The sequence below is a fragment of the Thermobia domestica genome, chromosome 15 (genome assembly GCF_964235325.1).
Source record: "Thermobia domestica chromosome 15, izTheDome1.hap1.1, whole genome shotgun sequence".
Taxonomy (NCBI): Eukaryota; Metazoa; Arthropoda; class Insecta; order Zygentoma; family Lepismatidae; genus Thermobia; species Thermobia domestica.
In genome coordinates this window covers 91,195,189-91,222,450 of record NC_137468.1, presented here as the reverse complement: position 1 = coordinate 91,222,450, position 27,262 = coordinate 91,195,189, and the positions used below count along the sequence as shown (strand labels likewise).

The following is a 27,262-nucleotide window of genomic DNA, read 5'->3' as shown; positions in this document are numbered from 1 at the left end:
CACCTTGAATGAATTTCAAACAGCGATAGGTGAAGAGACAAGAAAGGACAAAAAAAAAAAAAAAAAAAAAATCAAAAAGAAACAAATGAAAATTCGAAAGAATGAATACATGAATCATAAAACAGTAAACGTTTGGTTTTTCAGTACTGAAGGATTCCTGACGTAGCCTACTGCTTGAAGTGGGACCCGAATCATTATTGAGGTTTCGTTGTTGATTACAGTTTGGCGTCCCTTTCAGTAACCAAGCTATGTGGGACATGGACCTACAGATTAACATGGGATCCGAACAACATGAGCTTCCGCGCCAAGAACTTATACGCTAACCATACAGCCGCGAGGGAGCTCTGTTGAGGTCTATATCTGAGGCAAGTCGCTAGCAGGGATCGAATCCTGGACCACTTGTTTTCTGGTCCTTATACAGTATATTAAAAAAAAAAAAAAAAAAAGTGCTTTTCCCGCTAGTTTGCTGGCTAGTGTATGGTCGTCTGCAGAAGATAATAGTACAATGCCTGGATAACAGAGGAAATGGAGTTAATGTCAAAACCACACAACATTAAGGTAGAGTACAGTAAGTTTTCTTTGACCAAAACAATGTTACGTTACTCATTTGCCGGAGAACCTGAATTCCAACAACTAGTATGAAAAAAAAAAATGGTTTATAAAACTCAAATATGCACCGCAAGAGGAAATAATACGCACGTGTTGGTGGTGCATATATTCTGGGTATTTTCATGAGGTCAAAGAAAATGTTGTTAGGATATGTGAGAGTTTTTGTTTCTAATCCTAATAAAAAAAATTAAATACTATATATATCGTTGTCTTATTTTATTGCAAATATGTGTGGAGAATGTGGTAGTGTTTTTGTTTTTAATCCCGGAAATGTTATGGAAAAAATGAAATGAAATTTTTAAGTTTTACGTCCTACGGTTATGCCGGTTAGGCTAAAGGAGACTGTGAAGATGAGAGATGAGTGAAATGATGGAATGAAGAAAGTGAGAGGAAACGGGAGAACCCCGAGAAAACCCACGAGCACGGTGTGTGTCCATGACAAAGTCCACACGACGCGAGCTGGGGTCGAACCAGGAACCCCAAGCACCGGGGGTAAACGCTCTACCACTGAGCCACCGCGCCCGCCGGAAATGAAATGGTATACGTAATTATTTACGCCTTATGGTTTATGCTCTCTTTCATTTGGCGAGTGTTTAATTTCATTTGATTGATTTTCAGTTTAGTTCACTTTTCAGCAGCGAGGCTATATGAGACGTGGACCTACAGATTAACGTGGGATCCGAACCATATGAGCTCCCGCTGAAAATCGAACCCGGGTTCCCATGCCAAAGGCGCACGCTAACCGCTTAGCCACAAGGAAGTTCGGCTAGTATTTAAGTATAAAAGTGGAGAAACAAGGAACTTTCCTGCCTGGGTTTTCTAAGTAATTATACTTAGGAGCAGGGAGCAAATTCCTTTATTGCTTTTTACAGATCATTTTCCGTTACCGCTTAAAAAAAATAACACAATGAAACTTTCTTAGTGTGTTCAGTATGTCTATGGTTTGCTATTCCGTTGAATCGTTAATATTTCCTTATTTTTATTACATTTCGGTGTAAAATGGCCAAAACCACAACAAAAAAAAATGTACTTGGGCTCGATTAGTCAAACATTTTAATATGATAAATCAATACACCATAAAATTTACAAAATTATGTCTAATGATTCTATTTAGTATCATTAAATTTTAAAAAGAAGTGTAGAAGAAAAACAAGAAAAAATGGAAAGAAGTCGAGTAGAGAAGAGTCATTCTTTGTGAACTATGATCCCAAATTTCTGTGTCGCTGAATAATACAGAACTAATACCTAACGCTATTTTTGTCCACCAACATAAGTTAAGGCCAACCAGTATGACTTAAGTCTTCCTGTGAGTATAGACCTATTTTTAAAGGTTAATTTTTAAAATGTGAGCTACGCGGTTAACTTTCAGAGTAGGTATGGATCACGTACTTCTTTCTGTGAGGAGTGGGTTAAAACATTGACATCGTACACTTGTTTCACGAGTCTGCAAATACAGAGGTATGGTTTGTCATTAGATTTATCAATATCAAGCTGCTAAACCATAGTAGATGTCCAAGCATAGCTGTAAGCAGCGTTAACGTCGCTTTTGTACAGAAACTCCTGCAGGAAGATACGGGAATAGTTACTCGCAAGGTATATAGGAATAATTACTCAGTATAGGCATTAGTACAAGTTAGATTCATGACAGCAATATCATTTGAGAGTCTACAAGGCTTCAGATCACTTTGTATTTAGTCTGTTGGAACTGAAGCAAAACTATATAGACAAAAACACAATATTTTATCCATACTCGAAACGGAGGTTTTGAGACCGGTTAACAGGGAAGTAAGGAACCAGTTCTCTACCTCAAGGAAGATGCATCGAATAGAATAGATAGAGCGCAAACCTCAGAAGGCTATATGTATGGAATAGATAGATATGGTGTAAGTTTATAAATGCACATGGAAATTATACTCAAGAATCAAATTTAGAGAGTGTGCAGAAGATAGGTGACTAGAAAAACATGGAGTTATGTGAGATTGCCTGTTATAACGTCGCTTCATCTGCTTCAGGAACCAGTCACGAATGACATCACGACTCGTCTCTGAAACCACTTCGCAGAGATCATGGTGCAGGTGTTGCAAAGCCAGGTCTCGATCCCAAGATACCAGGTTCGTTTCCTTCTGGACTACGGGTTCTTTGCTCAACTCCACTTGCTGACGATCGTGCTCTCAATTTACCAACGGTAAAGTTCCCATGCTTCCTCTGACTCCGGGCGACTAGCTCGACATTGGGCTCTCTAATACAAAAGTCAGGTGGTCTTCATCCAGCATAACAAACAGAATGACAGGGGACAGAGACGAATAACAACAGTTGCAAAGCAAATGACTATTTGTCGAAAGACAGCCCAAAAGATTCCGTGACCTTTGTGACCTGTATATTTAAGATATAGTTCTTTAGACGACGTGACGTAGATCGCTCCTCCCAGAGGGTGTCCTTTCTGGTAATGAAGTATCAGGCCAGGCTGACAACGGGGAGAATTTGGAATGGAATTAAGAAAGTGATGATTTATAGAAAAGTGGTTATTATTAATTTTAACGGCGCGTGGATAGGAAAGAAATGGAAAATTCTTGCAGACTTTGTTTCAGTCGAGTTACATAAGCTTATGTAATGTAAATTCTCCGACTAAATAATTAGCTTATGTAACTGATGAGATCTAAAATCTTCCCTCTTTGTTATCGGGGTCGGTGTCCTGTCGGACTATTGGTTCTATAACCGATGCCAGTCTGTCCCTTCAGAATATTAGTTCGTTATGAGGAATTATTCTGACATCGAAAATCAATAACGTACGAAATATGGATCCCATACTTTAATCCAGAAACTTAGTCATTGTAAAGAACGGCGCAGACCAGAAGGAGCTCCACTTACAACATTTCTGTTCCTTGTTGGTAAGATAATGAATACTGCATTCTGGGATTACCTTGGTAGATTACCAAAGTGATAGTTGGTTAAGTATTTGATAGGCTTTGAACACAATCTTTTCTGTAGACAAGTTTGTGTTGTGTAATGTCTGTAATTTTATTTTATGTTCACTTCCTATCAAATCCCAGCTACAACATATCGACTTTAACTGAGTGCCCCATGACGTCACAGTTTGCTTTTGCCGTTCTCAGCGAACCAGAAGAAGAAGAATTATAGATGACATAGTTGATGATTTTACAGATACACTATTCCTACATACGTAACTACTAGGAATTACTGCCAACACTTGTTTATCTCCTACCTCGACTCTTTTACTGTACCTATTTCTTAATATAGTTTCCAAAATCGAAAATAAAGAAAGAAAAACGGAGCTGCTTTGTGGCCATATGGTCAGTGGACGTGTCTTTGGCGCGGGAGATCCGGGTTAGATTCCCGCCAGGAGCCCATGTGGTTCGGATCCCACGCTAAGTTATTAGGTCCACGACTCATATAGCCTAACTGCTGAAAGAGACACTAATATCAAATCAAATCCAGTCCAGATCGTAAAAGCGTGTTCTTACGTCATATTGGCCAGTTGGAATTGACTGATCCAGATAAACCAGAATTAGCTGCGTATAGGTATTTAGTCCCATTGTATTATTTTATCCTGATGAAAATGTTTCTTTTGGTCATTGCTACATGAGTGTATGCACGCTCACAGATAACTTAATACACTTTCGAATACAATAACTTATCTGTGTAGTAGCTTTTATGGTCCGTAAGAAAATTCCCAAATTCCTCTTTGATATTAACATAAATATTTCCTGAAAAGTTCCTTAACCAAAAATGTGAATGCCTAATCTGCGAATCCTTTTTAGGCGTCCCGTTGGTGACAATATGCCTTATCTCCCATATCAAGTCTTCCATGTATTTTTGTCTAGCCATTTAGTTCACATAATTTTAATAACCTTCTCTGTCTTCTTCTGGACTTGGCGGCAAACGATCGTTCACGTAAAGAATTTTTTTCCACGTGTTAACTTTCACTTGCGCAGAATGTGCTGAACTTTGTGAGTGTATTGGGTCTCTAACACAGGTTTACTGTAACCATGGGTGTCTTTGGCATGTTAAAATTGAGATGGACGATTAGAATGCTGATAATTCAAACTAAATTTACATTGAAATCGTGAGTAAATTAGAAGATATTTGAGTTACGAAGTAGCAGAATTCTGCTCTACCTCTATCAATATAATTCACCATAGTTTTTTTTTTTTTTTTTTTTTTTTATATATATCACTTGTAGGTTACTTGCAATGAATTTAGAATTGTCCATACACCATGATCCTTAGGCAAATTCGTCTTTATGTGCGAATTACTTTTAATATCATTAATCTTTATCTTCCTTGTTTTCCTTCCACCATACATTCTACCACCCACTCAGAGTACTTCTCTAACAGTGTTCTAATGTTTTTAATTGTGTTCTTTTACCTTCCATTATTCCCAATACTGCTCATTGAGTTATCGTTGAGGTAGTTCTTACATTCTCCTCAACATACACATTTCCAAGAATTAACGTATTTTTTTCCCTTTTCATAATGCCCACGTTTCTTCGTACAATACAGTGATCTTTAGCTGAATCCTTTTCGTAATCCTACAATCTCTGGGTTGACTTTGACAGTATGTTTTTTATTATTATCAACTCAGTCATATTAGAGGTCTCACCATTTCTCGCGTTGCTTTCTATGTATTGTTCACACTTCATATATTCTTAACTCCTTACGTTTCACGTGTCATTTTCCTATATGCGCACTCTTAATACCAGGTTTTCAAGACTGTCTGTAGACCGTTATAAAGGGCATATATATATATATATATATATATATATATATATATATATATATATATATATATATATATATATATATAATATAGAGTGTTAATGAACTATATCGACAAACTATAAGAGCTGATTCCTCACATCAAAATAAAACAATAAGTTCATATGGACCTATGGTGAAAAGTGCAGTTTCAGAGCTAGGGCTGTCCAAAATCACGAAAAAGCCAAATTTCAACAGGCCCTATTTCGAATTCCAGAAACTATGGATAGTGGTCTTATCAGCGTAAAGGAAGCCACGAATACACAATCCAAAAGTGCGTATTTCGTCAATTTGTAATAGGTGTACAGGGTGTAATTCTTAGGTATGCTCTCAATAGTCTTCAGATATACCCTAATTTCAAGAAGGGTCCAAAGTAAGCAGGAGGTTAGTAAAGCCTTGACAACAATGCACATCCAATGCTTCGGAGGGAAATCGGAAGTGTTAGAAAGCGACAGCTTTTTTTTTTTTTTTTTTTTTTTTTTTTTTCGGAATAACGTGTGATGCGATGTATTTCGTCACGTTATATTTCACGTTTTCTTCATTTATAAGCGTGAAAGAAAACATTGCATCATGCGTTTTCCCGAGTACGAGAGACCGTGCTGCTGACGATCCTTAACACTTCTGTCATCGCGCCAAAGGATTCCGTGTTAACAGCTATCAAGGCTTATCGTTTGCCTACTTTGGAGCAATCATAAAGTCAGAGCATATCTCAAAATTCGGTTGATGGGATGTCTGGGAATTTCACCCTGCATGGAATACTCTGTACACTCATTTAACATTAATGAAGTATGCATTTTTGGATTGCGTATGCGTGTCAGCGTGACTTCCTTTACGCCAATGACCACCATCCACATTTTTTCGAATTCGAAATAGAGCCTCTTGAAATTTGGCTTTTTCGCGATTTTGGACAGCCCTAGCTCTGAAACCATGCACTTTTTCCCATAGGTCCATATAAACTTTTTCTCTTATTTTGATATACGGAATTATCTCTCACAGTTTGTCGTAATAGTTCATTAACACCCGGTATATATATATATATATATATATATATATATATATATATATATATATATATATATATATATATATATATATATTATACAGGGTGACTGGTAATTCGATGCATTCCTTGCAAGAGGATATTCTACAATTACTTTGGAACATTTTCACCTATATGAACCGGGGGTCGCAGATCAATAGTTTCTAAGTGATTTCTTTGAAATTTACCTTTTAACGAGAGGTGCGCGAGAAAGTTTTACCCTGACCCACTTCCACATATCGTAGTGATAAAATTTTGCATGTGTAATCCTGCATATCTATGTAGGTCATGTGGTAACGTACAACTCGTAACCCTGCACCATTGCTGTGTTATAGGTCCGAACGTGAAGTAAGATGTAGCGCTCCAAAATCCATTACTGCACCTCAGAAACAGCGTGACAACATCGCAGAAGTACTTGCCTCTAGGAAATGACTGCTTGGTTGGGAAGAGGTGGAATGAAGATGGTGTGCAGTCAAGAGAAAATGCGAACTATGACGGATTTTATACCCAGGGCCGTGCATCTATCTGGCCAACAATCGAGCAGTGAACAGATTTGTTGTTTTCCAGGAGGCGGACATCTTTTATCAGCATGCCACGCTCTGGGATTTTACAGAATCCCGCAACGCACGCAGCAGTGAGGCACAGTATATCCTGGTAATTGTGGTGCTGTTTGCCTGGAAAGCAAGTAGTAATACCCCATGCTGATCCCAAATAAACGTGATCATCACTTTGGTCGCAAAGAGTTGAACACGGATTTCCTTTGGTAGTGGTACATCGGCACGCTGTCGTTGGTTTGACGAGTTTCCCTGGTTTCCTTCACCCCCACCAGGCGAAGGCCGAGATGGTACCTTCTAGAAGGCCAGGCCCAGTTCCTTCCCAAATCGTAGACCTACAATAAGGGTGGAGTTGGAGGTCAGAACCCTTCCCTTCAGTCATTCCCTTGCATACATAAATAAATAAATAAAGAAGGAAATTAAAAAAGAAATAGCAATCGAATGCACCGCTTTAATAACTCGAAACAAAATTACAACCATTTCCATACCAACTGCTACAATGACAACGTAATGTTGTAAGCTTTGTACAAAGATAAAAATGTAAACCTTGGAAAGTCATAAGAAAATAATACATTTAGCACTGTAGCACTAACCAAACCTTGTGAAATTTATTTATTTTTTATGCAAGGGAATGACTCAAGGAAGGATAAGGACCTCCACCTCTGGGGTCATATCTGTCTTTTACGTAGGTCTAGGATTTGGGGGGAAATGGCCTTGGCCTTCTAGAAGGTACCATTCCGGTCTCTCTAGACTCCACACCATCTTCATTCCACCTCTTCCCAACCTAGCAGTCATTTCCTAGAGGCAAGTGCTTCTGCGATGTAGCCACGGTGCTTTCTGAGGTGCAGTAATGGAGGTACGTTTTACTTCACCTTCGAACATATAACACAGCAACGGTGCAGGGTTACGAGTTGTACGTTACCACATGGCCTACATAGGTATGCAGGATTACATACGTAAAATTTCATCATCGCTCTACGATATGTGGAAGTGGGTCAGGGTAAAACTCTCGCGCACCTCTCGTTAAAAGGTAAATTTCAAAGAAATCACACATGCACAAATTACTCAGAATCTATTGAATTGCGGGACTCCCGGTTCATATAGGTGAAAATATTCCAAAGTACTTGTAGAATATCCCCTTGCAAGCAAGGAATACATCGAATTACCAGTAAACTTATTTGCATTGTAGAACATTCGGACTGAAAAGAGAAATTTTGATGTTCTGAAGGGATTTTATGCTGTTTCTGGTTGCAACACTGACCGGAGAACAAAGACAAAATTATTTCTTTTTTCTTCTTTCTGATCTCGAAGTTGTCAATTGTTTATCGTCAAAACAAACACATATGTGTCGTAATTGAATGCTCCCTTGCGCCTGCCATCTACTGAGACAAAATATATATATATATATATATATTTTTATTTTCTGTCAATAAGGTTCTGTCACCTAAGGAGAAATAATAGAACTAACTCGCGCCTTGCATCCACTAAAAAAGTTCATCATCTCCAGAATTAATATGACCTTAATAAAAGATATGTTTTCATGACATTACTATGGATGTTACTGGTTATTTTGCAACAGAGTATTTTATGACATTTACCTGGATGTCACTGGAACGCAAGGGGTTAATAATTCTACTTAAGTACTGAAAATTAAGCACCTACTTTACCTTCTTGCTCTACCTTTATAATGTCACAGCCTCAATCATCCCAAATATATACATATATATTATGTCATTGTTTTCAGAGGCTTTCGTTGTGTTTTCTGGCATGATGTTAATTTTCGTAAGATGTTCAGATTTCGTAAGAACAGCCACAAATTAACCTGTTATTTAATCATACCCAGCGAACACTTACTGTTCAATTAAGTTTCTTCGAGCGTAGTCGTAGACTGAGAAAGACCGGGTGGAGTTCCTGGAAAGAAGGATCGTTAGGGCAGCTGTAACTGACAGAACAGCGACCGCCAGTGTACCTTAATCAGAGCTTCTATGGTTCTCCACGTGAGCGCACGAATATTAAACAATCAATAGTTTATTGATCTCGTCCCGCGTTCCTTTCGCACTATTTCTCCTGACACCTGCTAAAGGTCTTTAGGGTACTGGAAGAGACTGCAATGATAAGTCAAATGGAGGTTGGTAGTATTCAATGAGGAAAGTAATTTCTATCTTGAACACAGTAACGCTGTACGACTTCCCTCTTCATTTCATTACAATTCCAAATATTTATATTTTTGCCGGTTTTGCCTTTTCCTCTTATATTCTTAATAAACTCAATAGGTACACGAGTATTATCTACATTCTCAGCCTTCATTTAATATGTTCTGAACTTGTTCCTCAGTATCGCGAGTCCTTGGCATTCTCGTTTGCTATGTTCTTCGTTTTAATGCCTAAAATACACAGTATATTCTTTCTGTCATACACCTCCTCCTCAGTGTATTCTTTTCATCTGCATCACGCTGCATTTCACCTACTAAAGGCTTATTTTCATCGTTAGTTTCTATTTCGTAGTAGTTCTCCCTTGCTAATTTTGTTTCCATTGAATTTATTTCTATTCTGCATTATTCAAAATTCTCTATCCTTTTCAATTCCTCTTTTTTCACTTTTACGTCTATTGCGTATTTTACCTCTTAATTTGCAGTTCAGATTCCTATACATTCTTTCCTTTCTCTGTTCTTCCGTCATGGTATTCCATTGTTGATTCAGTAATGGAACAGTGTATGGCTCCAGTCGGACTGCTTTGGCTAACCAGGAATTGTACTAGATTTTCTCCTCTTCCTTTGAAAGTGCCACGTCCACAGGACATTTCAATCGCACCAACCCAGTAATTAAAACAACAGATATAACATTCAATTATTCGGCCTCTTCGGTATAAATGATGCAACTTTCAGCATTGTGTAGTATTCCACGTAAATTAGGGGACGCGTTCCCCTCCCCCCGCCAGAGACACCCATGATCGTAATTTTTGTGCCTTCTTGTAAATAGTAGCATTTTCTCTATTGTCTTTACCAACCTTAAATGAGGGTTTGCTCTGAATGTTATGGAAATTTTATAATGAAAACTAATTGTTATTGTGGCAAATAAATAATATCAATATATCGGAACTAACACGTGTATTGAAGAACTGGTGAAGCCTCAAAACAATCCATCTTTAGTTTGAAGAGAAGTTTTACCAATTGCCATAATTAGATTACCATGAAAGCTATATTCTTACTTCCACTACTTCAATGCACATATTACTTCTGACATCTTGATGACGCATTGTTTCTTTATCAGAACACAATATCTATATTAAGGTATACACATGAATATAGAAAAGTAAATTATATTTACAAACCAAAAGCTCCATCCTCTTTTAAAGACAAATGTATCATCTCAATGGCATAACGGTGAGAACCCACATGTAAAAATTAATTTAGGGGCTCTCTCAACTATCATAAAAACTTCAAGAACTAGATTAGTTAGTTAGTTGTGGCATATTGCAGCAGACAAAAATGCATGTTAATGCACTGTTTAGCATTACTAGGGTACATTGTGAGGAAGATATTCAATTATTTAAGCAAATAAATTACACTAGTTAACAATGTTTCTGCCACATGAGTAAAAGTACACGGTAGTAAGTCAATTTTATGTGCTATTGACGAATATGGACATAAAAATGTTCCATCACTTTTGATTTCATAATTGTCTGTCTTTGCTACCAGAATTATCGCGTGTTAGTAAGTGGTACCTTGTTTTCTCCTTTTAATTGTCTAAAAAATTCTGTCAACTAACTTCCAAATAAGACGTCTAGTGTAGCTTAAATTAAGGGAGTTTGTGAAATTCCCTAATAAAACTTCCTTTATATATTTATTAAGTCCCCGTCGCTACAAAATCAAGTATCTACGTATTTCATATTGCCTTCTAAAAGTACTGTTATATCACCAACAACTTTGGAAAGATTCATAAACACCGAATTTATTAGTCAAAAGAAACACTTTCCGTTTTAAAATACTACATCCCAGTTGAAAACACTATTTTCTGATCCATGTGTGAATATGATAAAAGTGAAACGATTTAAAGACAAATTTCTTACAGTAATGCACCGAATGAATTTGTTGGTTGCCTCCTCCTACTCTTCATAACACGTCTTCATATACATGGCGTCAACAAATGCATCATTCCCTGCCTTAAGAAGCTATTTCGACGAAAGCAATACAGTTCTGTACTATTATTATTCTCTAACTCGTAACATGCGATTGTTGGCAATTAACAATAAACGTATTCAGCTTATATATAGCTATTCAAACTACAGGAAACATGATAAGGGATATGCTACATTAGCGAATTATTATTAATGTATTGTTCTATGAGCCTGGCGTACGGTTATTGTCTATAAGATATTTTTATTGTGAAAACTTCGTAATTTCTTCTCTGACAAGTGATTTCAACTTCCTGAAGGTGAAACTTTCCACAGTGAAGGCTGATATTTCTATATAACAAGTTGGAGGGCCATTCGAAAAGAAGGAAATCTAATATTGAGTACTCTAAAGTTCCGTCTGCTATAAAACCTATACTACATGGACCTGAACTGCATCTATAGTCCATTTCAAAGCTAGAATTCTCTCTTTGACCCAAACTATAGCTCAGAACCTGAAAAGATTTATGTTTTCATTATATTTTTTTTTCTAGACTGAACAATTTAAATTTTAGATCTGAATCTCACTAAGCACTAAGTTGAGATGCTTGGGCATAGACTGCAGGAATGGAAATTACTGGCTTCCTGCACCAAATTTAATTTTTTAAAGAACATATGTGACAGTTTTTGGATTACTATGTAATGAATGAAGATAAAAGAAAGTAAACCTTCTGTATTTGTATATTATATTGTTTTATCTAGGCACTAGATTACAACATATTCCTAATAAATGGAGATCTTCGTTGACTCTTCTAAGCTAGCAGCAAAGCTATTATTATAAAACGGGAACACGAAACTATCAATATCAGTGATATGTTCCGTATACATGAAAAACATATGATACTGTCTGTGTTATTGGATATGGATCATATTACAAGTTCTGTTGATAATTTGTGGAGGTTTAAAAGTCATGCTATATTACTATAGAATTACGGGGATAATTTAGAAAATACTATAGTTTTCTCTGGTTCTGGGACAATTAGTCATACTGCACCGTGAAAGGCTGGGCTCGGAGAAAAACGTATACACCAGAACATTACAATGCTATGTATGTTCTTTGAGTAACTTCATATCAAGTACTGCCTGCTGGTTTTTCTACGTACAAAATTAGGCTTAATTCGTTAAAGAGATGGAAGTTTGGCTGAAAATTCACTTCGTACTTTCTCACCTAGACCTTCCTCGGAGAACTTAGGAGCTGTGAATGACGACCGAAAAGCCAACTTCCATGATGGTATTCAGAAAGTGGAGTAGATGAGATTATTACATAATGAGTGACTACTGCTGGTTTTTGATTAAGAGAAAGAAAGACCTAAGTTTTAAAACATTTGTCATTTTTATAATACTTTATATGTTAGCTGCACATTTTGATTTTGTACCACGATAGACTACAAGAACATTAATTCTAAGATATTTTATAAACAACATGATTTTTCAAGAAAGAAAAATATTTGGCGTAATGTATTAAATAAAATTGAAATATTGATCAAAATTGTAGTTTACGACATTTCAATTATTTATTACATTAAAAAAGTGGATATATTTATTGAGTCGTATCCAAGTCGAAAACTACTTTTGTGAAAGCAGTAGTTAATACATTCTGTGTTATCTGCAAAACAAATGCAGTTTCTAATGAGATTACATAGTTAAATAAATATATTAACGTAATTGAAATTGCGTATCAATAAAATTCATTAGTTTGTCGTTTTCGGCAAAATCCAACTTTTTATTGAACGTGTTAGGAACTTTGTATTGCCATTTTCGTATTCATGAGTGTTTAGTTAGTTAAAATAGCCTACTTTCGTTCATATGGTAGGCAAAAAGCTTAAATTTGTTTACTGGTGTTATTAATATTTTAAAATTAAATCTGTTATAGTTTTGTACACCTGTATTTATACTTCAGTTTTGCACCGTGTGCATGGGTTTTCTCGGGGTTCTCCCGTTTCCTCCCACTTTCTTCATTCCACTATTTCATTCAGTTATCACCGTCTCCTTTAGCCTAGCCGACATAACCGTGGGACGTAAAACTGAAAAATTCTTGTTTTTTTCAGTTTTGCATAATAGGCTATCTTATCTGCTGCTTTTTATGTTTGAGTCGCTTGATTTCACGGTTGGTACACATCGCAAACGGAAAAAAGGAAAGCAGTATGCACGAAAGAAAGGTAACATACTATGGGCGATATTGGTCGGTTTTTGAGACTATTATTATTCTTAACTCCACCGACCTCAGCACAAAACATGGAATAACTATATTTGTGCTTTTGATAAGTCTTCTGTTCTACCCATACGTAACACTTATGATTGTCTTCATCATAATTTGACCTTTCTTATTCAGAAAAAGGAAGAATGTACGCCTCTAATCCACGACAAGCTCGTTTGCAATGCAGCCCTAACGTTACGCCGCTTAGCGGCGTAATATGAACCAATTCTCATTATGAACCAATAGTTTCTTGCAACATACATTTTTGGTCGGTAGGAAGATGCTGTTCTAAACCTTCAAATTACCAAGGAGACAGCTCATCAAATATAATCGGAAATGTATGATAATTTTCTTGATTACATATTATGTTAATTTTCTCAACTTTGAATGTGCTCTGAACATCACTCATGTTTTAATTGGTGGTGTTAGAGGTTTAAGAATCACAAATAAAACTAGTATTGTTTGCATAATATTTATTCATAGAAAACTATAGTCTTTTTAAAATATACTTCTTAAATCTGAATTAAACAACATGAAAATAACAATATGTACATATTTGAAAATTCTCAACGTATTTTCACATCCAGATACCTTTACACTTCCCTCACGAGTATTTATAAAAGATTAAATGCCAAAATAAAGTAAGAAAGAAGAAACACTTATCATTTTAAGACTTTCACTTAGTATTCCTGAAAACCCAGAAACAAATCCAAATATTTATGAACACTTGGAATGAACGAACAGCAAAACAAGTAGTAGCTACTCACTGGAATATTGATAACGTGCCTGTTTAGAAAAACAATGTTAACTATCCACAGTACACTGTAAATAAGTAGTATGTTGTAAAATTTGCTTCTTTGCATTACTACTAGTTTTATCATTCGTAAAATAAAATAAAAGGTACTGATATGCACATTATATTATTTCCACATAAAATAGATTGTAAGTAAAAATACATAATTCGTAAAAGTTTAAAACCACAAAAAACCTCTCTTTCATCCCAACCAAAAATCAAAAACAAGGTATACCCAAATTATCAGTGTTTTTACTCATTTCATACCCGTATTTCAACCATTGATTTAATATAATAATAAATGCTACAAAAATTATCTTTGGAGTAAGCTCCACTAACAAGTTTTCCTTCCTGTATCTAATCAATTTACACAAAACTTTCGTTTCATCCGCGACAAATAAACATTTTCTTGACACAGTCAGTTAGTTGTAGCGAAAGTTCTAACTCATATTTTACAATGACTCAGGTGTTGGTCTAGTCATCTTATACTGACTGCAGTTTTGAGCATATGGCCAGTACATAATGATCCCTTTTTTTGCGGATTCAGATCTAATTCAAGCCAGAACCTTCGACCTTCAAACATTATGACTTGTCTATAAACCAGTTTCTCAAGACTGTGCTCGGGACACAACGATAATTTGTAAGTGCCCGATGTTATCCACAGATGATACTTGAATAACTGGATTAGAGTATATCAACATTAGACTTCTGAAGACTTGCACAGATCAAGTGAAGAACAATGTATTTAATAATTTCTTAGTCTGCAAAATTACCTCAAATAACTGAACTAGTATTAGATTCGTGGTTTGATTTTTGTGGCATATGCCATTCGAAACATACTCCTACAGAAACAATCTGGTACACATGGCGATGCTTCTCAGAAAGCTTTCATGAACAAGAAAAAAGTTTACAAAGAACAAATAATCAGAGCATTTTTGAAAGAACTTTCAACTCTGAGGATGGAAATGAGAGTTTATTATTGCACAGACTTACTTTTTGTACATAATCCAAATATATACGAGATAAGAATATTGGTATTTCTATTACTTATCTAACTATATCACATTTTATGAGGACATGTACTTTTTAATATAGATAGTTGCATATGTAAGACAGCAGAGAACAGAGTGCATTTGACAGGCTTAATGTACTACATATTTTGAGCACACAATACAAATTCAGTTATTCTGCTACTGTAAAGTATTATGCTGCTGCTTCGTACCGGAGATCTCACGACAGTTCCTAGGCACTATACGAGAAGCGGAAATTTTGTGATGCAACTATACATGACCACCTTTTAATTATCTTTATAGCCTGCATGCAGTGTAAGGACCCATTGAATGTAAGGATAATAGTAATTTAAATTGTTTTATTATTTACTGATTTTCAGGAACTACAACCAGCATATTCATGTGATGTATTTTTCTCCCTTAAGTATACCAACATTAGTACCCTTCTTGCCATATGTATTCTGCTACCTATTTATACGTTCCTTACCCTTGTTTACCCTTTGATTCAAAGTAAAGGCCTTTTATTGTTTATAAACAACCACCTTACTTCAAGCGTTTTATACTATTTTCACTGAAAGACTTAAAGACAAACCGTGGTAACACAAATGAAGCCCTGTGAATTTCAGGAGAATAATAGCGTAAATTCATTTTATCTAATTCATCATTGCTAAATATCCTAAGTGGTTCTTTGAAATTTGTTTCCTGAAAAGAAAAGAAAGAATAACACATTAATTTAAACCATATTAAACATTTATTGAGAAACTTTGCATTAATAAAGCAAGCAGGATGAGTTTCTTTATCGGAGCTAAAAATGGTAGGTAGAGCTGCAATCTAACCGTGAGTTTCTACCGTTCAATTACGTCAACCATGGTTTTTCATTAGAATTCATGCTGAATGATATACTCATCTAACTGATCTTCATTTTACTTATTTAGCTACTTACTATACAATCGTTTTAAACTCCATTTTTTCACAGTAATGAATAAGGGCTGGTTAGTTTGCATTGGAACAAGCAAGTTGTTGCTTTATCTAAGATATTCCACTCCATCATCATGAATTATACTCTATGTGATGGCCTTGTGTGGACCATTGAACGACACCGTAGTTTTCAATGAATCGACTGCGTTGGAGTTATACCAAGGATATACTATCCCATTCCTGCTTACATGTTTTCCAGAGGCCATTTACCATGCGAACCACTCGTAGTGAAAGACACCGTTTGAGAAGTCCAGAAGCACACTAATCCATTGGACTAACATCTGTACTCTTAACGGAAATATTCTCGAACGAAATACTATAGATATCTGTTGCAGCTGCCATACATCGGTAAAAGGCCAGTAATGTTTTGATCGTGTGACATGAAGCTTTATCCTGGTGCGGTCCACACAACGGGTATCGTCACCATTCAATGCTGATATTTCATCTGTGTAAACTGTAGCCACAACATATTCTTAGTAACAAGCTGCATCGATTCTGCTTTTTTTTTATCTTATGTATCTTCAGCTTCCCTCTTTAGCAACAGCCATGAGAACTTTCGAGAAACTTTCTTCACATTTATGCACGAAGTTGCATCAGTCTTCTTCATAAACCTCTGCAGATGATGGCCGGAACTATTCCACCGTCACTTACGTAGATCCATGCTACGATTCAACCATCCGACGAAAAATGAACCAATGATACGGACGTCCCATTATGGGTTTCCCGATTAGGATTTCTACCCTGTCGGTAACAATTATATATTTTAAATTTTCAGGTTCATAACGTGCATGTGATGTTTGAACTACCATTCAAGAGAGGGCATAGTCATCATAAACCCTGATGAAGTTGCGGATCCTCTCCACTACCAGCTCCCATTAACATACTTCACGTTTTCCTCTCAGATTTCAAAATAAAAGGGTCTCCAAAAATTTTTGACTCACCTGGTATATAAAATAATATGTATAACGAAAGCGCTTACAGTATACTTTTTCGTATTGTGATTTTCACTTTTTTCAGTTACGTAATTCATTGTGTATTTCAGCCTCAGGATTCCTTTGTTCCAACCACGTAAGGTGTGTTGCAAACTGATAAAGAACTCTGCAAATACGTATGTGATATATGCCTTTATTGGACATAATACAGAACGATAAATGGTATACACAGATCCACAGAAAAGACACGTGCACATATTAACAGATGTTTGACATACTTATACGAGAAGATACGGTAGCGCAAACGAGAGAATATCATAAAAGAAAGGAAGAATGTACTCCATGGTGAACCGCTGAATAGCAATCTTATGAATGAACTCAAAGGTACTCATTTTTGCTCTTCCCACGTATCCAAAAAATTATATTAAACAACGAAAATTCGACGCATAACATACTTTTGCTGTTCCAAATTCTTACAGATCGTTCAAAAAATTTAGTACTTTAGACTTTATTGAAGCTCGTACTGTTCCAAATGATAATAACGCCACTTCTAATAGTCAATAAAAGAGACATGGCGTAACAGTACCTGAAATAACCAATCAAATATTCCATTCATTTGCAAATAGGCTTACAGGTATTTGATCCAATGCGGCAATGATAGATTCTCCAAATCACGATCGTGGTTATCTGTCCTAAGTTCACAAAATACCCCACTTTTTTATTATTATTATTATTCGGAGAATTGGCAGAACGTGTACATCCTTCTCCCAAAATCAATTTCTAGGGGTCCCAGCAACACGGATAGTGGCGTTGCTTGGTTGGAACATGCACTTAGTTCCAGCACTTAGCACGGCAAACGGTTGTCTGTTAATACCGTTCGATACGTGAGTGCAGTCATGCGACAAGCAGCAAAGTTAAGAGCCTGCCTTACTAAAAAAGGTTCAAAATTTACTATTTTTCTTTTGCTTGATTATTTATCAGTGAAAGGAGATAATGAAATGCAAGTTACCACAATTATAGATAATGCTATTCTACAACAGAAAATATGAACCTGAAGAATGTTCAGTGTTGCCAGTGTTTAATAACTATGTTAAAACTATTTTGTTTATTACAAACTAAATAAAACTATTATTTAAAAAGTAGTTCACAGGAAACCAAAACAATATGATACGTAACCAAATGCAGTTGAGTTTGTTCCTCTACTCGCTGCCTTAACTTAGATTTTAGGGAAACTGTTTTTCTGGCAACACTAATTTCTATGGATGACAACACTGAACATTCTTCAGGTTCATATTTTCTGTTGTAGAATAGCATTATCTGTGATTGTGGTGACTTGCATTTCATTATCTCCTTTCACTGATGAATAAACAAGCAAAAGAAAAATGGTAAATTTTGTATTATTTTTAGTGAGGCAGGCTCTTAAGGTTCGTTGTTTGTCCACCACAAAGTCCACACGGCGCGAGCTGGGATCGAACCAAGGACCGCAAGCACCGGAGGTCAACGCTCTATCACTGAGCTACCGCGCCCCCTAAGAAGAGAAATGAGTTCACTTAGTTTTATTATGGTGCTCACTCTAAATATTCAATACTCTCTATGTGAACATTCATAGCTGACAAGATATAAAGGAAGAAATATTATTTATTCTGTGCATTGACAGTGGATAGAGTTAGTTATCAAAAAATTAAAGAAAACATAATCACACATTCTAAAAGATACTCTACAAGCACTTTCGCTAAACACTTTAACAAATAGGAGGAAGGAAACATATATCAAGCACATCCACTTGGATGCTTCTCAGCTACCTGTCTGCTACTCGAACTTACTTTCTATTTTTCCAATGCCTATTGATGAACGACTACTGTTCCTTTTGAAGTATGTGTTTATGTTTTATATAAACAGATCAAACTATAATGTCATCGGTATGGATTCCTTGACCAAATGCTATCTTTACGCAAGAGGGTATCTTGTGTCGTGTAGCCCGGTCTCAGTAACTGAATAAATTAACTAACTGTAAGTATGGAATACACGGATGGGGACAAACAGAAGCAAGCAAGCAACCAAATGACTCACATACATAACTTTCCACGGTGATGTCCTTTAGGCTAAACGTAATGGTTGGTTTATGAAAGCAAATTATTATGAAAGAATTGGTGGCATGATAATGTGGAATGAATGGAAGAACTCCAAGAAAACCAACGGGGACAATGTTGTACACCACGATTTTATTTATTTATTTTTTTTTTAAACCAGAGACTCCTCACACTGGGCGTACGCGCTCTCCCACTCAGTCGCCGTGACCCTTCATATCCCAGAAGTGTATAAAATACTCTTAAAATACATATTTTCGTATGATAATTATTTGAGACTGATACTGTTCAGTTTTAACTGAAAATTTGGTGAGGATGCAGTTCCTTCGATAAAATTAGTGCAGAGGCTCAAATTTATATATATATATATATATATATTGACAAAAACAAAGCACCCAGAAGGAATGGAGGACGTGAAATGAACTTCATGGGTTGTAAGGCCATATACAACTTCACTGTAATGATTACAATATCTCATCAAACCAACAACGCGTTCGATTGTACGAGCGTAATACGTGTTGCATACCATTAAGTTGTAGCATCCCCTCGGGAACAGATACTAGTTGATGAGACTTGCAAATAAGTCGTAGGAGCCGTCGTAACACTGCATAAGATAATTCAGTCCATAGTTCCTATAACTGCGCCCCGAAATCCTGCAGATCGGCAGTGGCACGCAGATGGTTCCAAACTAGTTCCATTGAAGAGAGATTAGATGGCCCTGCTAGCCAGGGAAGAACCTCAACATGACGTAAACGGTCCAGATACACGTGCTGTCCTATGGAAAGATTGTATCAGGGTGCTCTCGCAAGAGGGTAACACATGCTGACGCAGAATCTCATTTACGTATCGCTGTGCCATCAATGTTCTGCAAATTACTACGGGAGGTTACCGAAAGTTATCGCGACGGCTTCTCATACCATGATGTCAGGAGTAACGCCAGTGTGACGTTCCACAATATTGTCTGTATGTGACCTCTCCCCCCCCCCCCCCGGCGCCGCCATACACGCATACGATGGTCATCTATTGTAACCCAGAATCGAAACTCATCACTGAACACGAGTCATTGCCATTAATGAAGATTCAATGCTTCCCGAGCGCAAATCCACTCCACACGATGTCGTTTATGGCAACCCATCAATGGCATGGTGCACCGGCAATCCAGCTGAAACCAGGCGTCGAGACACAATGTGGGATAACACAGGGTTCTGTAGGACTACGTGTATCCGGATGGCAAGCGCAGACTCACAGGGTTACGTAATGCTTCACGCAGTGACGATCCTCCCGTGTTTTAGTCGGCCAGAACCTTCATGTCGTGCGTTGGTGTCTTCCGTATTCATTGGCTCCCAACAGCGGGCCACAGTGACGTAGGAATCCCCACATGTCTGAATCACACAAAACGCCCAGCCAGCCTCGTGCAACCTTACAATGAGGTCCCTTTTGAACGCTATCAAATGCTATCAATGCGGCGACGAGGCATTATGTGTATTGTTTGACCTTCCTACATTGCGCTGACTCACTTTCGCACGCTTCCCGAGCTTTGAAACTCAATCATTTACACACATGTACTAAATTGCAGGTGTCTTTTTTTTTTTCAGTAAGTATATACCTAGGTATATTACGGGACAAAAACAGAACATCAAAAGAGTCATTATAGTACGGCTGCTGTATTTCTGGCTCTGACAGCTATCCGAAAAAGAAAGTGAGGGTTGATACTACATTGACACCCCCCATAAGGCCCAATGAGTGACTGAGCTGTCACCGCGCTGGCATGGAAACCAGACGTTGTTGCAGCTCCGTATTCTTCCTTTTGTTGTGCATAGTTCAGTGAAAAGTGCTTTGAGATCGTGTTTGGTTATTGCAACTTTTTTTCTTTTCTTTGTGTGTGTTTGGGTGTGCTGTTAAGAAGTGTTGTTATTATTTGGTGACAATGGCTAGTTCTTCAGAACCGAAGCTAAAGAATATAGTGTATAAAGGACAAATTGGCAACATTGTTTTTCCACGTGCAGAACTGTCAGAGCCAGAGACGTAGCAGCCGTACTATAGTTATAATAGCATTTTTGGTCGTTTATTTTTGTCCCGTAGATGATAGAATGCCTAATTAATGAAAATATCACTAATTTTCAAGAGCTTTTTATACATAGTTATTCAGTCAAATGATCACTAAACATTCTGTATCTAGCACAAGTGCTGGCACGGGAAGAATAATGTTTATGTCAAATAAGTGAGCAGAATAAATAAAGACCATCAACTACTTTGGCGTTGCCTCTGTCAATTCTCGGGCCAGCTGAAATGCACGTTCTTGACTGAACTTCGGCTTAAATTTCATCGTGACTTCCGCAAATCAGCTTAAGGATAATAAAAACTATGTATACGACATTAATCTCAGTAATTTTGAACATTCTATTTTTCAACCCTTCTCATCCCCATGGCGTTGGAGGTTCAACTTGGACTTACATCGAATCGAGACTGTCACTATTCATTTCAACGACCCCGAAAACTATGGATTCGACACTAGTATCAGTTATTTTCTATTACTTTTACACATCACTTCCTTTCCATCCTCATAGGTCATGATTATTCATAATTTGTTGCGGCAAGAAATTATGCAATCAGAACCGTGCCGTTGGGGGAAGGGGGGGGGGGAGCCAGCGGGGCGACGGCCCCGGGCGCCGAAGTAAGGGGGCGAAAAATTCGTAAGAAAAAAGGATAATGGATAGGAAAAATTGCTTGGAATATATGTATGAAGGCGCTGTCGTATACTCTCGCCCCGGGCGCTGATTTTCCACGGCACGGCTTGGGTGTAATGCGGGTTGATATAATCTGCGAGCAGAAGATATTTTAAACACTGACACACGCTTGGACGTCGAAGCGACGCTAACGCTTTGTTCCCTCAGAGCACTGGCTCTAGTTAAAGAATGTGTCTGAGTGCAACAGCGACTCACACAAAAAGAAAGCACTGAAACACTTTGGAGACTCCAAGCTGTGACGCTGGTGATGACGGAAAGTCCTAAGGAAGGAAATATTTAGGGAGAAGATGCTTTTTGTAGAGCTATAATAATTGTTTTATATTACTTGACTTAATTGCAATGAAACATGACTGGGGGCACGCCCTGCCAGCTAAGCCGCTCGTCCCGTTGCCCTTTCTCTAGCGTTCTCACTGGTTAGATTACAATAACAACATGAATAACTATGGTTTCGCGTGCTTATGAGAAAAAACAAACGACTGTCAAGAGAGGTTGCCAATGAAATTCCAAATTAATCATAACAAATGTTTAGCATAAAGAAAAAAATCATTGTCTGTTCGATTCGACCGACAATTTTCACGAACGTGCACTCAAAATTTTGCACTAGATTATGTTAAAACGTTAAAGACTGACGGCAAAAAAGTAGCAAACACTAAAATACAGTTAAAGAGTATGATTGGCGCTCGAAAAGAACCAATGAAATAAGCTTTGGCAGCTAACGTGTTAAATATCGGACTAAAGTTTTCCATTCCTTATGAATTTGTGTTATTCTGCCATATTAGTCAGATTAGTGTGTAGTAATGTTTAATCCTTAAATCACAAGATCCAACGCATTAAAAAGTTGGCTTGGAAAGTATACAATTTTTGATCTAACCTTACAATTGCTCTGACGTTCAAATGTCCTGCAAAGAAGTCATAATTCAACTCTTCTTTCAAAATCATTTCCATTTTTTGCAGAATATGTAAAACTGAATATATACATAAAATAATGTCAATTATTTAATCCATGAGTCTTACCGGATTTAAACTGCCAAGAACAAATCCAATTTGGCCACTTGGATAAGTTGGAACGGATGCATATGCATACGATGCAGAAGGAAATGTGTTGCAGCAATAATCCACGACCTCCTTGACAATATTTAAACTTGTCCAAATAGATTCACCTTGCGAGCACACTATTCCATTAGCCCTCAATGCCTTCTTCATAAGTTGGAAGTAGTTTTCTTGAAACAGTGATTCTGCCGGTCCTGTAAATAAAAAATACGATAAATACCTAAGAGTTTCTTCATAAATTGTATACTTTAAGGTATTATCTATAATTGATAAAAATAGTAAAACTATTGAAACTAAGTTGTGGATACTCATACTCCCACATGAATAATTCGATTTTTTCTTCTACCTGGTAACAATAATGACGACATAAAATGTTCGCAACTTCTGTTTATGAAAACCTGTTGGTTGATTTGGAGTGTAGCGTTTTGTTCAGAATCAAACTCGTTCTCTTGTGTCGCAAGCGCGTACGCTAGAGCGAATATTTTACATTATTCTTACGTTTACATTATATTTTGCACTACTAATAGATAAGATCCAAATATTCAGACATGCAGACAATCCAAATATTGTCTTGAATTCGATCAATATCTATATCTTCAATATCTATATTCTGCCCTTACTGGCAGGTCACTTCCAGCAGCTGAGAAGCTTCCATGCTCCACGATCTTCCGCTAACCTCTTCGTCTTCACGTTATGATCTTTCCGTTTTTATATCATCCATTAATTGTAGTCTCTTTCGTCCCCTCCCTCTCTTTCTCGCCACCATACCCTCTAGGACGTCTCTCATGATACAATTTCTTCTTAGGCAATGTCCCAACCAGTTTCTCTTCCTCTTCTTAACAATATCTAAAAGTGTCCTCTTCTCCCCCACCATTTCTAACAGCCTCTCATTCATTTTCCGCTCGACCCAACTATCAATATCTTCAAATAATAACTAAAGGAGAAGAAACACATGAAATCTATGCATACTCTTGCCTTTTAGATTCTTGTACTAGATTTTCGGAGTATCACTCCATGAATGTGGTCTATACAGAACTTATACTGGGGCGTGGACAAGCGAATATGAAACCTGTGGCCATATGTAATTATGCCTCATCGACGTTAAAGGGCACAATATAAACAGTAGACTACGTTCGGGCCGCAAATTCGACCTATGAAAATCGAGCTTCTCATACCAAGAAATTAATATGCGCATAGGACATTGATGCGTGTGTGAAAGCATTGGTTGTTATACATACAGAACATGTTCAAATGATGTACACGTGACACTGCTGCTTGTCATTGTACATTTTTCCATAAGAAATAACTTATGCCATATGTTAGGCTTATTAATGAAATATTTGTTCATAAAATAACAAAACTGCATGAGAGTCAATCCATTTTAAGTGATCAAGCATGCCGGTCGATCATCTCAAAAAATTTAAATTTTTCATCAATGTTTATACTATATCAGAGTACTTCAAAACCACGATCATGGATTTTTAAAACATCTCCTAGCGACGCAGCGGCTGCCGCCATTTTGCGTTTTCTGGATTACAGGCGTTTACACTGTTTTGAATATCTCAGCGTGTATTTGTCCTAGCAAATTGAAAATTTTGACATTTCTCATTCTGCTGATAGCGGCATTCTTTAGCAGTGCTGTTGTGGGTGTGATAAGACAGTGAGTCACAACTAGAAGAAGGAAACTCGCCTGAGAGCCTTCACTGGACTAACCATTCATCCTACTTTATTTTACTTCATAACAACGAGTTTCCAGTAGAATTTGTGAACAAAACACCACCTAGAGTATGACTTCATTCCTTAATACTTTGACCCCCTTCTGCTCAAAAACATAAGACGCGTTATTGTGTGTGTTATGGTATACTAAAGGAGTAACTATTACCAGTTTCAGATTTTTTTTTATCCAGGCCTATTGGAAATATTGGATAGTGAAATATGCCGAACTGGCATAATTCCCCAAACTTACGATTTTTTTCCAGGCTTTTGGAAGCGGCTACAGATCTGCAAATTTTTGTGTATAAACTTATGACCCCATACTACACGCACAAATTCAGACCTCTGCATCAGTTGTTTCATCTTCCCAAACATGTTTTCAATGTCCAAAAATGTTGCTACTGTAGGCCCTGGTTTGACCCTTTCAAGTGGTTTTAGGCAAAAATGTTAACTCTGTCAAGTTTTAACTCTGCACAAGTTAGAGACGCCCAGCTAGGACAAATACATGCTCAGATATTCAAAGCAACGTAAATGCCAGAAATCGAGAAAACACCAAATGGCGGTAGCAGCTGCGTCGCCATTGGATGTTGTAAAAAATAATTAACTGTGGGTTTGAAGTACTCTTATATCGACTCAACATTTCTGAAAAAAATAATTTTTTAAAAAAGCCGAGCGGCAATTTCTCTTTTTTCTCGATCACTTAGCATGGATTGACTTGTCAGAAAAAAAATCATCCCAAGAGCAAACTACTACTTGTGGATATTCTCATGGAAGTGATTTATGTAACATTATAAAAATAATAATGAAATATTTATTTATGAAATATGATCAAAATTGCCCGCGTTGTTTTTGAGAAAATGGTCTGAAAAGAAATTCATTCCAAGAGTAAACTACCCCTTGTGATTTTTTTTCGTAAGGAATAATTTACACAATATTATTGAGTTATTAATTAAATATTTATTTATGAAATATGAACAAAATAACGTGACTCGTTATTGAGAAAATCGTAAAAAAAAAAAAAAAAAAAATTACCTCGTATATTTTTTCAGCACAAATAAGTGCTATATTACCAAATTATTAATGAAATATGTATTTGTAAAATATGAAGAAAATCGTGTCAATCGTTTTTCAGAAAAATCGTTCGATAAAACTCTTCCCCAAGAATAAACTACCCCTTGTACATTTTTTTTCAGGGCAAATGAGTTACGCCATACTGCCATGCTATTAATGAATATTATGAAGTATGGACAAAATCGCCTGAGTCGTTTTTGAGAAAATCGTCCGAAAACTAACTTATTCCCCAAGAATAAACTACCCTAGATATTTTCAGCATAAATGAGTTACACTATATTATCAGGTTATTAATGAAATATTAATTTATGAAATATGAAGAAAATCGCCTGAGTAGTTTTTAAAAACATCGTCCGGAAGAAAACTTACTCTCAGGAATAAACTATCCCTTCTAGATTTTTCCCAGAGAAATGACTTATACCACATGATGGAGTTGTTTTTGGAAATACCAGATTATCATAAAGTAAGTATCGTTGTTCAGAGAACTCTGGAGACGTAACCACTGTACAGAATGCAACCAAACTTGGCAGGAGTATATTTGGAAACGTGCAGAAGCGATTGGTATAGAAATTAAAATTAGTTGAAATTTTCGTACGGTAAGTGTGTTAAAGACGACAAATGATATTATTGATGTTCAATGAAATAAAGGTCTAATTATGCCCCCTGCGACGCGTGGCATTGATTTGTACTCTTATTAATAAACCCGTGGTGTAGTGATGTGTTATGGACGATGATGGTGATGTGGGGTTCTGCCCAAAGGCAGATCTTTAACGTGAAGTTCCCTGGGCAAGGAAAATCCATAGTGACTAGTACCGTATGAGATGATGATGATGTTCTCAGGATGGGACCTACAGGTTAACATGGGATCCGACTCAAGTGAGCCTTCACCGGAAATCGAACCTGGAAATCATTGATCACGAGACAAAGAGTGTGGGAAGAAAAAAGAAGCAAACACCATTGGATTACCATCAATTCACTTCTGGCACATAATGATGCCCAAACCCTTATCCCTAATGTCCGGATTTGTATGTAATTATTATTTTTCCCTTCATATGTAGGTTCGTCAAATCCTTAAATGTTTGTGATTCACACCTGTAGGGTGTTTCAACTCAAGTTTCATATTACATACTTTTACATATTTTGAGCAATATTACATATTTCTGTGGTTTCTACATATTGTTTACATAAAACTGTCTTAAAATTTTGCGTTTATTGAAATTTTAATTTAAAATTAAAAAAAAATAAACTCTCCAACTGTGCAAGGCTTGCATTTAGATTCAATTTTGTCATGTCTATCTTTTCGTTTCTTTACCGAAAGAGATTTTTTTTGTTTGTTTGTTTGTTTGTTGTCAAACAATGTTTTGCAGAACTTTCGCCGATAACAAAAGAAATATAAGAAGAAACAAGTAAAAATCCTTCCTCCGGGGTACATTAGCACCGCCCTTTATTCTCCACTCTGGAGGAAGACAGATCACGTGCCTGACAGGCAACTGGCCAGTAAATTCCTAAAATGAAGTGTATTTTATTGTTATCGGAG

At 36.8% G+C, this 27,262-nt stretch overlaps 1 protein-coding gene across 2 annotated transcripts in view; it reads right to left on the bottom strand.

Moving 5' to 3' along the window:
- Positions 1-13,802: 13,802 nt before the first annotated feature.
- SpdS (Spermidine Synthase) overlaps positions 13,803-27,262 on the bottom strand; it is a 47,247-nt gene continuing 33,787 nt past the window's right edge. For both annotated transcript variants that reach the window (XM_081739965.1, XM_081739964.1), the window contains exons 5-6: positions 22,906-23,135; positions 13,803-15,849 (exon numbers count right to left, since the gene is read on the bottom strand). In XM_081739965.1, the coding sequence (XP_081596091.1) occupies positions 15,691-15,849; positions 22,906-23,135 (389 nt within the window). In that variant the 3' untranslated portion in view covers positions 13,803-15,690. The remainder of the gene's footprint in view (positions 15,850-22,905; positions 23,136-27,262) is intronic.